General features: G+C 41.0%; 1 protein-coding gene across 2 annotated transcripts; it reads left to right on the top strand.

Moving 5' to 3' along the window:
• The first annotated feature begins 6,200 nt into the window (after positions 1 to 6,200).
• On the top strand, positions 6,201 to 12,303 carry oxnad1 (oxidoreductase NAD-binding domain containing 1). 2 transcript variants are annotated; one of them, XM_042012360.1, is made up of 8 exons: positions 6,201 to 6,330; positions 6,760 to 6,880; positions 7,323 to 7,389; positions 7,498 to 7,601; positions 9,092 to 9,233; positions 11,038 to 11,280; positions 11,422 to 11,530; positions 11,711 to 12,303. In XM_042012360.1, exons 2-8 carry the CDS (start codon positions 6,774 to 6,776, stop codon positions 11,866 to 11,868), a joined length of 930 nt encoding a protein of 309 aa, XP_041868294.1. In that variant the 5' UTR covers positions 6,201 to 6,330; positions 6,760 to 6,773; the 3' UTR covers positions 11,869 to 12,303. The 2 variants fall into 2 exon arrangements, with proteins under 2 accessions (XP_041868294.1, XP_041868295.1); XM_042012361.1 differs by having other exon boundaries at positions 6,764 to 6,880.
• Positions 12,304 to 12,354: the final 51 nt, after the last annotated feature.

A 12,354-nucleotide genomic window follows, 5' to 3' on the forward strand; every position in this document is an offset into this window, starting at 1 on the left:
TTTAAATAGGAGGACCTGTCATCATTCATGGAAGCTGTGTCACTAGGACACAGTTCGCCTCGTGTTGGGTTCTCTGAGTAGTTTGTACATTGTGTGGTTTCTTGAGCTGTTTGTATGGTTTATGTGTCTGAGGACACTTGGTGGCTCTTGATCCTTTAGAATTCTGACTGGACTGTTCAACAGACGGTTTGCAATTTCAGTGATTATAGTGAGTGATTGTGTGGGAGTTTTCTCATTAGGAGAAACTCCACTCTTTGTGTTATTTAGGATTGTTAAGTTATATGGATTTTGTTTGACTCTATAGTTTGTTTGGTTAAGTTTCCTTTGTGTTTTTTTGTAAGCGAGTTATAATTTGCCGCCGGTTAGCGTGCGTTTTCCTTTTATAGGTCATCTTTTGTTTATTATTGTTGTAAGTTACCTGATAAGGACACTTTAAGTTTTTGTAAATATAGAACATTTGTGTAAATAAATTATTGTTATTTCTGATAACACCGGCTTGTTGTGTTACTCAACCCCTTCCACCCCTAGACCAGAAGGGGTCCGTAACACAATGGGGGCTCGTCCGGGAGCTTTCCTTATTTAAGGATAATATAGAGTCATATTTGGTTTAATCTTCCTAGGCTGTTGCTGTGATCTGTGCTGAGTGCGGTTGTGACGTTAATGATGGTCCGATTTAGCCTGGAGCGGTTCCGTGAGAACCCCACTCTGGAGCAAATCGACCTCTGTCGTAAGGACGACTTGGCCGTGCTGGCCGACTTTTATGAGATTCCCTTATCAAAACAAATTAGGAAAAAGGATATGAGGGCGTTGGTGGTGGCTGGTCTGGTTGCCAGGCGGGTACTGTGTGTGGCAGAAATGGCTGCTATTGAAGCTGAAAGTGTTCCGGTGGCGTCGCCTGAAAAAGCGGGTCCCTCGGGGATAGGTTCTGGCAAAACTGAGCAGGATGAGCTGCTTGGGTCGGAAATCCCTGGAGAGGTTTCAGAGGCTGGTGACAGGCCTGCTACACCTGTCACTCTTCCTCGTTTTGATCCCTTGCTCTCCGAAGCTGGCACCTCTCCGCTAGATGCTCGGCTGAGGTTGCGGCTTGCCAGATTACATCTGGAGGCAGAGGAAAAGGCCCAAGAGCGACAAATGCGCCTGGAAATAAAAAGAATGGAAATAGAAGCTGAAAAAGCAGTACGCCTGCGCCAGTTGGAGCTGGAAGCTCAGGTAAAAGCCACAGGTAAGCAAGTCTCTGGTGACCTGTCTGGGTCCCTGAGTACTGCTCCCTCCTCTATCCCTTTAGACATTTCAAAATTTATTCCATTTGTACCAGTTTTCAAGGAATCTGAGGTGGATTGCTATTTCGCTGCGTTTGAACGCATGGCAATTGCATTAAAGTGGCCTCAGGAGTGTTGGTCCCTCCTCATTCAGTGCAGACTCACAGGAAAAGCGCAGGAGGTGGTTGCTGCGCTCCCTCTGTTGGACAGTCAGAATTATGACACTGTAAAGGCCACGGTATTAAAAGCTTATGAGCTTGTGCCTGAAGCCTATCGTCAGAGGTTTAGAACCCATAGAAAAGAGGCAACCCACACATACGTGGAATTTGCCCGAGAAAAGAGTACCTTACTGGATAAATGGTGTTCTTCTTGTGGGGTTACTACTTTTAAAGCTCTTAGAGAACTGATGTTGCTGGAAGAATTTAAAAAGCAGCTTCCAGAAAAACTGGTGGTTCATTTAAATGAACAGAAAGTGACAGAGTTGTCTTCCGCTGCAGTCTTAGCAGACGAGTATGTTTTAACTCATAAGACTGTATTTCAGCCTGTGGCCAAAACTGATGTAAAACCCATATTGGGAACGGTTAAGAACAGAAGCTCTGATGAAAGACTCTGTTTTTACTGTCATCAGCCGGGTCACTTGATCAGTGCGTGTTTAAAATTGGAAAAAAAGAAATAATTCAACTCCGTCTCCGACTGAGAAAGGAGTGGGATTTTTGAAGTGTACACACACAAAAAAATGTTGGGTTATTTTTTTAACCCAACAGCTGGGTTGAGACTGTTGGGTAGTTTAATTGGGTTGTTTTCATTAAGTTGGGTAATCTAAGAACCCAACTTGCCGGGTTATTGTTGTTGGTAGTTGAGTTATTAGCTGTTGGGTTGAATTTCCCATTATACTGTGTTGGGTCATTTGGGACTACCCAACATGTTGGGTCGATGTTCGCGCATGCGCGACAAACAGTACCGTTACCCCACCGGTTGCAGCCGTTTGGCCAGAGTCCTGGGTGAAGGGAAGGAGAAGCCCGAGAATATCTTACCGGAGCGACACTACTTTACACAGCGAGGTTTGTTACATTTTCACTATTGTTTCATGTATATGAATCATATGTATAAAGTTTATTTTAGTAACCGTGTATATTTGTAATATGAACGTCTGTAGCAGTGATTGTTAGCTCTCGGTCATTTGTAGTTAGCGATGGCTTGTGAGAAACGTTTTTTAACGGTTAGCACGCGCCGCATTAGCCAGCTTGAGTTTGCCAGAGATGTAACTTCAGTGGAAGGGGTTTCATCAAAGTTTGTGAAGGAATGGGTTGAAAGAGCTTGAGTTGTTTGTTGCTTTGTCCCTGTAGAGATATTTACCTACTTTCATTTCTCATCATAGGTCGGAATCAACATGGTTGAATACTTGGACCAGGCAAAAACATCAAGATCCTGCCCCTATGTCCTCCTGCTGGACAGCGGGACGCAGTATTCCCAAGCGTTCTCTGTTATCTCGGGGAGGACAAAACACCCCTTTTTTTCTGGAGATATTGTGTTTAGATAGTATAGTTTTTTTGTTCTGAAAAGATTAAGTACCTGTTCCCCTGTTTTTAGATAGAAATTACTTAGTGTTATGATAAGATATATGTGTATTACAATTTAAGATATTTATAAGAAAATATCCAATGTTTTAAAATATTTAATGTTAAAAAGTTTGTGGTATTTATTGTGTTAAGTATTCACTGTTCTCTATTTTAATAGAAAATTTTGTTGCTTAAAATATTTTGTGGACTCTAAAGTTTAATAAAAAAAAAATTGAATTTTTTGTGTCAATATATTTAATCAATATATAATGACCATAATATTTAATTATATTGATTAGAAATTGGCAACCCAAATGATTGGGTAGAAAGAACCCAGCAGTAAAGTCAAATTGACCCTATGGTTGGGTTATTAGAACAACCCAACTGTTGGTTTAGGGAAACCAACCCAACTTGTTGGGTCAAAATAACCCAGCATGTGTTCTGTCCAATATTTAACCAGTGTTGGGTTAAAAAATAACCCATTTTGGGTTGTTTTTAACCCAACATTTTTTAGTGTGCAGGTAAAGCGAAAAAGGTTGATCGCTCCCTGGATCCATGTTTCCAGCCATTTACAATGCCTGGAACTGTGTCTTTAACTGACTCCGCCTCTGAGGAGCGGAAGATTCTTGTACTGCGTGATACAGGTGCATCTCACACCCTGATCTTAGCAAATACACTGGCCTTCTCAGAACAAACCTATGCGGGCTACAGTGTTATATTGCGGGGAGTTGAGATGGGATACGCACCCTGTCCTGTGCATTATGTGTATCTAAACACAAAACTAATCTCGGGTCGATTTCCTGTGGCTGTATGTCGTGAGTTACCCATTGACAACATATCTCTGCTTCTAGGAAATGATATTGCTGGGGGTAGAGTAACTCCATCCCTGGAAGTGCTGGATCATCCTACGGAAACACAAAATTCTCCTACTTGTGTGGTAACTAGGGCCCAGGCCCGCCAAAAGAAGACAGAAATACAGGAAGGGATTGATCTGTCTGACAGCTTTCTGCTCTCATCCTTTACAGATGAAGAACAGCAGGAGAACGCAGAAAACGGGACAGAGGCTCCTGACGTACAAGCTCAGGATTCTCTGCCCAACACTGCTGACTCCTGGCTGTCAGTGACCCGTGAATACCTGAATGGGCACAGGAGAGGATCCCACATATACATCGAAGTGCTGTAGCGCCAGGAGTAACGACAGCGTTTCCTTCTCGATGGTGGAATAATGCAACTGATGTCGGCTGAACTTACGGGAGAAATAACAGACAGGGTGATCAATCCCATCGTTACCAGGCTGGAGGAGCACGGCGCCAGCCCCTATAGCACTGGCATCTATATCCAGTTTGAAGGGTTTCTCCATATTAGGAGCCGCTAACACTGGTGCATTTTTAAGTAGAGCTTTTACACTATCGAACGCGTGTTGGCACTTGTGGGTCCATAGAAATTCCTGCTTAGGACTTACTAAGGACGTCAATGGTTCTACAACTGTAGAGTAATTTCTACAGAAGTTTCTGTAATAACCGGCCATCCCCAGAAAACGGCGTAAGGCTTTTCGGTCTTCTGGAATGGGGAATTGGGTTATCGAACTCACTTTAGCTTCCACCGGACGCACGATTCCCTGTCCTACCTGTCGGCCTAGATAGGTGACAGTAGCGCGACCAAATTCGCACTTGGCAAGGTTCAGGGTTAAGCTGGCGTCAGCTAAACGTGCAAATATTGTCTCCAAAGCAGACACATGATCTTCCCATTTGTCCGTGAATACCACCACGTCATCCAAGTACGCAGAACAAAATGGAAGATCCGAAAATAGCGTATTAACGAGACGCTGAAATGTGGCAGGGGCATTACACATGCCAAAAGCCATAACTGTGTATTGCAGGAAGGTATCAGGAGTAGCAAAAGCAGAAAGTAATGAAGCACGAGGTGTAAGTGGAACTTGCCAGTACCCTTTTAACAGGTCCAACTTACTGACATATTGTGCATTCCCAATAGTATCTACACAATCGTCTACGCGAGGTAGAGGATACGCATCCGTAACAGTTACAGCGTTAACCTTCCTGTAATCGGTAATAAACCGTGGAGATCCATCAGGTTTAGTTTCAACAAGGCAGGGCGAACTCCAAGGACTGGAACTAGGTACAGCAAAACCATGCTGCAGCAGATAGTCCGTTTCCTGTTTCATCTGAGCCCTTTTTCCAGGATTACACCTGTAGGGATGTTGTTTTATTGGACGACTTATTCCCACGTCTATATCATGCTGGATGACATGAGTTTGGGAAGGAATGTCCTGAAATATAACAGGGTATCTGTTTATCAAAGAGAGTAAGTCAGTTTTCTGTTCATCAGGCAGATAATCTAACGTTGAAGTCAGCGATGTCAACATTTCAGAGTTTGACAGCCGCGGCATCAAGCGCGATTCTATGCGTTTCGTCAATGCCAGTTCCGGTTCCGTAGTATTCACCATAGTAAAAGCCGCACAACTCTTCACAGCTTCATGGGATGCGGGAACTTTGACTTTTTTTAATGCAACATCTGCATCACGGGTCACATAAGCCTTGAGCATGTTTATATGACAAACTCGGGTCTTTCTCTTACGATCGGGGGTAACAATGACATAATCAGTTTCACTAAGGCGTTGCTTCACCTCATACGGTCCTACAAATCTAGCAGCTAGCGCTGCGCCCTGTACAGGGAGCAATACCAATACTTTGTCACCTTCCTCAAAGTCCGTAACAGAGCCAAAACTGGCACATCTCAGGCTGTAAAAGCTAGATAATGAGCTGAAAAGCTATAAAGGTTTGGGGAACCACAAACTACCTGTGGGCCTTTGTTGATTTAACAAAATCAACTATATAAAGCTTATGCGGTACCAGTTCCTGTGACTAAAACACAAAGCACAAGAAACCAAGGAGTAAAAAGCAGAAACATCTTTTTACTGTGTCCTTTAGCATTTAAGTTAGTAAATGGATGTTAGTGCTCTACAAGAACTGTGTTCATAATACAAATGTAAACTACACAACATTAATACAAGTCTATCAAGCCTAATAAGGTGATTATGCTTCTACAAATTTACATAAATAGGTTGTCTGTGTGTTACCTTAGTACTTCAAGAAAGAATCCTCTTCAAAAATAAATTCTACACAGTAATATAAATAATTCACTATAATACATCAATAAAGCTTGTGAGTGTGTGTGTGAAATTGTACCTATATCGTTACAGGGGACTACACAATGTGACACAGCATACAAAATAAATTGAGTGTTAGTACTCTTTGATCACGTATAGTACAGTAAATGGTCCATGTGCCATTGTCCACAGAGGGGCGCTGTTGTAGCTAATTCAATACTAGAAGTTCCATTTCGCAGAAGAAGTCACCGGCTACAGTAAAATTTTCAACGAGGAAGAATGCATCATTCGTATCATGTAATCATAACATGACGAAGGTTATCGTGAATATTCAAGATATAAACATGACCAACGTCTGACAGGAGCGCTGTTTTGTCTAATTTAGGTAAGAAAAATAGTACATATTGTATGAGTTCTAGAATAAACCGGAACGAAAGCGATATTTACTAGATTGCATATTAAGCTAGTTAGCTAACTTAAGAGGAGGTCAAACCAAACTCTGTTAAAACTAATCACAATAATACACCCTGACACTATTTAATCTCTACGTGCGGTCGAAGAAGGGTCTTAATCCATTTTCTTTCATTGTTGTTTTATAATAAGAACATCTGTGGGTAGTAGTGAGGATTATCAACGATGTTATGACCCGGCGTCACCAGGTCTGGATGTTAAGTCATATTTGGGGCTCTGCAATTAAATTAACGGCTGTATTAACTGAGAAGAAATAAGTTGACTAAGAGCTGTAAGTGAGTTAGTCTTTTTGGGGGGTTTTAGCTCTGACAGCTGCCACATGTGCTCTGTTCCTTTCTGACAGGAAGCCAGGTCGTGATGAGCGTCCCATGCTTTGTCTCCGCCGCTACTCGGAGCTTCAGCCTGCCGAGTCCTGCCGCCGGGGTGCTGTGTTGGCGGCTGCTGAGCCCCAGTTCTGCCACGAGGTGAATGTTGTCAGGATTGTACCGGTTGCGCTGGACTGCTTTCCTGTTATCTCTTGTACTAAGATAATAATAACAATAAATAAAAGGAACATACATTTAACTTTGTTCAGGTGATTGTAATGATGTTTCTGATCCTAATGGATCTTTTCCCCCAAGTTATTATAGTACCAAATTTTGTTGGATTGTATTTTTTGTAGGTTGAGATGTTATCTTATATAGCTGTACTCACTTCATCATCATAATTTATGTAATGGTATTTTGGCAGCAGGTGAATGTATCAGAGTAAAACTTATGAACCTGGATCAGTGGGATTATGTGTCATTCTCTATTTTCTGCAAGCTGTCCCTTTAAGATTATATATAGGGCTTCTGTCTGTGTAATCTGCCATTTATCAGAAACAGGAATATTTGACAAAGTGATTTTTCTATGTCTTTTTTATCAGAAGAAATATGTCCTCTAAAAGACAAATCGACCACATAGAGAGGACAGCGAGCAACTATAGACAAAATGTAAGTATAATTTGTTGTTGAAGTTGACGGTACATGTTTAAAGAATTTTCCTCAAATTTTGCAATTTATCTTGCAATTATTAACCAACCTGTTGTTTCCCCAACGTAGACTCTGTATCCAGGTCAAGTATGTGGAATGATAAATGAGTCTGAGACAGTAAAGAGACTGAGAATAGCCGTCAATCCAGACTTTGGTTTCAAAGCGGGACAATGGTAAGTATTTATGCTTTAATGTTTTCACCCACTCTGAAAACTTTATTGTGAAGATTATTGTCAACCTGGCTACATAATTAAATATTTATGTTCATGGGACAAATAAATGGAATTTGTGAGAAAATATATTGGGTACAATTTTATATCAAATCAAGAAATACCTCCCGTCATTTTAAATCATAGTGCAAGAGCTGCTGATGCAGTTTCTGGAAATGTATATTTACAGAGGTACAGAAACAGCATCAGTGTTGTAAACACTAAACAGAAAACTCCAGACAGTTGTGCTCCTCTCATAAGCAACCAGTTATTCAGCTGACGTGCCAGTCCCTTTTGTGGTTGATGTAGTGCTCAGAGCCACCACACGATGGCATTATTGTGTCAGATCATTTGCTTGAAATTCAAACCTTTATTATTGACATGACGTTTAAAGTAAACATGGGTCCTATCAGTTGGTACTGTGTGTCTTGATCTGCCAAAAGAAGAATCAGAGCTTGTCAGTGATATAGGGTACTGTGATAAAGGTGTGTTGTATTTAACAAACTGCTTATTGAATTTGGGATTATTCGCATCCTGGCACCTTTGCCATAGATAAAGATAAAGGCTTACATTTAGACTGATGCATAACATTACAAGACGATTGACCTTCAAACTAACTTCAATTTACTCTTGAAGTAATGATATCCAGTTCACTATTTCTTCTATGGAGGCAGAGCTCTTGGTCTGTCAGTCTGTTGAGTGCACATGCAGTATCCTCATGAGCACATATTGTTGGTGGGCGGTTGTGAAGCAGCCAGTTGCTCTGCTCTGACTGCTAATAAATGCAAATGAATGGAAATTGATGTGTTTAAGTGTTTTGTTTTTTTTTAAAGGAATGTCCAGTCCTTTATCCCCAGGTGTTAAGAGTAGGAGGAGATGGAAGGAGTATGCATGCCTTTTCATGGCAGATCCATATTTATGATACCTCTGAGGGTTTTTTAGTCACTGTCTGTCTTGAGTGTAACAGTGGATCATTGTACTGGTGGAACATTAGACCAGCTGTTTGGTGTTGCTGTTGTGGTTGCAGATGTAGCCACGTTGTGTAGAAGACTAGAACGCTGCAGGCAGCGATGCATCTGGTTTGGTTTTGTTCTCTTTGTTTTCTGGAACAGGTCTCACTTCTTGCTGGGGTCAAAGGGTCATATTCTACCTTCATTGAGCCTGTGACCTGCAGTTCAGTGTGCTTTTTTATGTACAACTGAATGTGATGCTCATGCTAAATCAAAAACAATGTTTGACTACAGTTCTGATGGGATAACATGAATTAATGTTTTACACAATAAATGTGATCATTCTTTGTTTTTAAACAAAACATATTCAGAGTGGGTAAAGTCAAGTAATAGTGAAGAACAGCAATGGATGTTTTAAAGCAACGTACCAGTCTGTATAATTAAGTTGACTGATAAATTAAACATCATGTATCATTCATGTTGTGTGGTCTTGGTGGGTTGCAGGGTGGATTTCTTCATCCCTGGTGTGGAGAAGGTGGGAGGTTTCTCCATGTGCTCCAGCCCAGGTTTGCTGCAGCGGGAGGGGGTCATTGAATTGGCTGTTAAATACACCAAACACCCCCCAGCACACTGGGTCCACACTATGGTGAGTTGGGTAGTCATTCTCATGTTTCCATGATATACAGATACGTTTTCTCATGAAACAAATTTATGTATTTACTTGGGGAAAGTTTCCAGAGAGACAAATTTGGTTATTCGTATACTGTGATTGCCTTTGTGTTTATTTATAAAACACTGGAAAAAAAGAACAAATAGAGCAAACAGGGTGGTATTGGGGCCAGGGTAAAGCCACAGTTAGTGGTATATTTTGAGGATGAAGTGGAAATGGCAAGAGTTTCAGAATTAGTAGCAGCCAGAAAAAAAAAAACATCTGGGAGGAAATTTCTTTGAACACATAAACACAGATTTCAGTTAAAATTGTGTCGTTTTAAATGGCTCGATGTTATCAACAGTCTTCTAACTTGAGTTGATAGACAAGAGAAGTATAACTTGGTTATTCTCAAACTATAAAATATAATAAATTAAAACTATGTACTTTGTTTAACCTTGCATCAAATATTTCATTTGGGATTGTGCAATCCTGTGGAAGCCAGAAACACTAATTTAACACTGAGTTAGTCTCTTAAACCAGTGGTTCAACCCATGGAGGCTCCCCCACTTCTGTCAACAGAAAAGCTGCTCACCGCTTCCTTCCACTAAACCTGTGCATGCATGCACGCAGTCAGTCACACTTTCCATAAAACTTGCATTCTGTACTTCTGTTGCAGGTTTTCGTTTTTATGGTTACAAGGGTGTTGACGTCTTACATAGGTGTGTAGTGTTAAATGGGAAAATTACCTGAAAGATTTTAGTGTGTTTTCCAGAAAAAAGAAAAAGTATCTTTGACATTTAGTCTGTTTAAAGGACCGAGCTGATCTTCATTCTTGATGTTCTACATCCTCGATGTTGGAGGTAGACATGATACTCTCATGATTCCTTTGATAAATACACGTCAAAATCTGTAAAACAAAATTTAATTTTCCCCTGAATCATGCATAAAAATGCTTGCACAAAGATGCAGGCATTGTGCCCTCGGACTGTTTCATGTGCCATAGAAATTAGTTTGGCTCCCGTTTTGACATTTTTCCAACTTTCCACTCCAGTTTGTGCATGAAGAGCATCTTTGCTCTGCATCCTGCTTGATTCAGGACTTTGCATGCACTTTTTTTTTTTGTTTTGTTTTTTTTAAGTGGCTGAATGTGCGCTAGATATGCTGTCTGATTTAAAAATATAGCAATCATGGAGTAAATAATGAAAATTGTCATCACGTAAGCACAAACAGATGTTTGTGTTCAGTAAGTTCCTAATCTGTGACATTGTATTTCATATACTAGGGATCTGCTGTTAAAGTATAGCAACCTCTATTAAAACTAAACCACTAGTGCAAGTAGTTGTATGAATATAAATGCTTTCTTTCAACTCGTCTTTGCAGTCTGCACGTTTGTTTGCAGCCTCTGTGTTTGATGACAGGCCATAACAAACAGCTTTGAGCTACTACATCATGTATAAATAAATAAGAGAAAGCGCTGTGTATTTGAGTGCTGTGAGACTTTGGGCTCTCAGCTCTGGGATCATCGGTTGAACCTTTTGTTTGATATTGAGCTCCAGGAATAGTGTAGGGACCATTTTAGCAGACTAAGAATGCAAGCATTATGATGTGGATGTTTGAAGATGAAGGCATATGACTACATATGCTGTTAGACCACAAAAGACCTTTGAAACTTGAAAACCCATGCAGTAGCATAAGTTTGTGTATCTGATGTGAAATGATCTGGTTTCCCGAGATTTATTATTATTATATTATATTATTTTTCTTTTTTTTGCTGCTTTTGCCTCCTTCTCCATGTCAGTGTACAGTAGGATCCCGGGTAGCCATGCGCGTCGGTGGGGACTTCTTCTTTGACCCATCGCCCTCTGACCCCCCTGTGGATTTGCTGTTGGTGGCTGGTGGTGTAGGGATCAATCCCCTCTACTCTATTCTGTTGCACACCACAGATCTGCTACGTCTCAGTCGAGCAACTGGTCCCGGCTACAACATCGGCTCTGTCCATCTCTGTTATAGTGCTAAGAACACTCAGGAACTTCTCTTCAAAGTACGTCTTCCTGCATGTTTTTATAAACAATTTTTTTTATGAGGGAGAAAGGAAATTGTCAACAACCCTGCTGTGGGTACAACTGTATCCACATGTCTGTAATTCATTAGTGTGCTTCAACTATGCAAATTTCTTTTCCAGAGTTCTGTTATTGAGACATGTAAAGAGTTTCCTGACAAGTTCTCCTGCAACTTCCACATCACACAGCAGAGCGCAGAAGTCGATCCACTCCTCCAGCCATTTGTCAAAAGTAAGTTGCATGCACACACTTTTCTTCATAAAGCCGGGATGATTGAGTGGCTGACACATTCTCCCTTCTTTCTTTGATTTATCTGTGTCATCATGTAGAACAGTCGTTATCAAAGATACATGTTAGAGACTAAAGCTCTGAGTCTTGATTAATGAATTTGTTTTCGCTGTGTCTCTTTAGGTGGAAGGATCACAGAAGAGGAGTTGCAGGCTCTTGTAGACCCACAAAGGACTTTGTGTTACTTGTGTGGACCCCCACCCATGATAGAAGCTATTTCAAAAATCCTCATGGAGTTCGGCCTCTCGAAAGACAGAATCCTGTTTGAGAAGTGGTGGTAGGACCCCAGACGATTCCCAGAAACCAACAGGGGTTGCCTTCCTCGCTTGTGCTCTTTTTCTGTCATAATCAAGAGGGAGGAAGGACAGGTTGTGGAGAAAATTGAAAATAACTTCAATTTCTCAGTGACCTGGATAAAAAGAACCGTAGAATTTGGAAAAGTTCAACCTCCTATCCTTGCTGCTGCAAGGTTTGAGGTCTAAATTGCCCACAGGACTCACCCGCTCCTCAGCTTGCAACTAATTCAGAGACTGCATAAATTTATTTTATTTCCTGTGATATAACCAGTGAGACCTCTGTAACTTCAGCCTCCTTTTGTTGGACACATTTCCAGCAAATACCTACACTTACTGTGCAAACTTGCCATAAAGTCTCCCTTTTTTTTTTTTTATAAGGGTTTATGTGCTGTTTCCATTTAGCTGCTGCACCTGGATGAAGAAACAGCCCAGCTCATAACACTTAGACATAAATGTAACAGAGTAGCAGGT

This window comes from Melanotaenia boesemani, chromosome 17 (genome assembly GCF_017639745.1).
Source record: "Melanotaenia boesemani isolate fMelBoe1 chromosome 17, fMelBoe1.pri, whole genome shotgun sequence".
In the NCBI taxonomy this organism is placed as follows: domain Eukaryota; kingdom Metazoa; phylum Chordata; class Actinopteri; order Atheriniformes; family Melanotaeniidae; genus Melanotaenia; species Melanotaenia boesemani.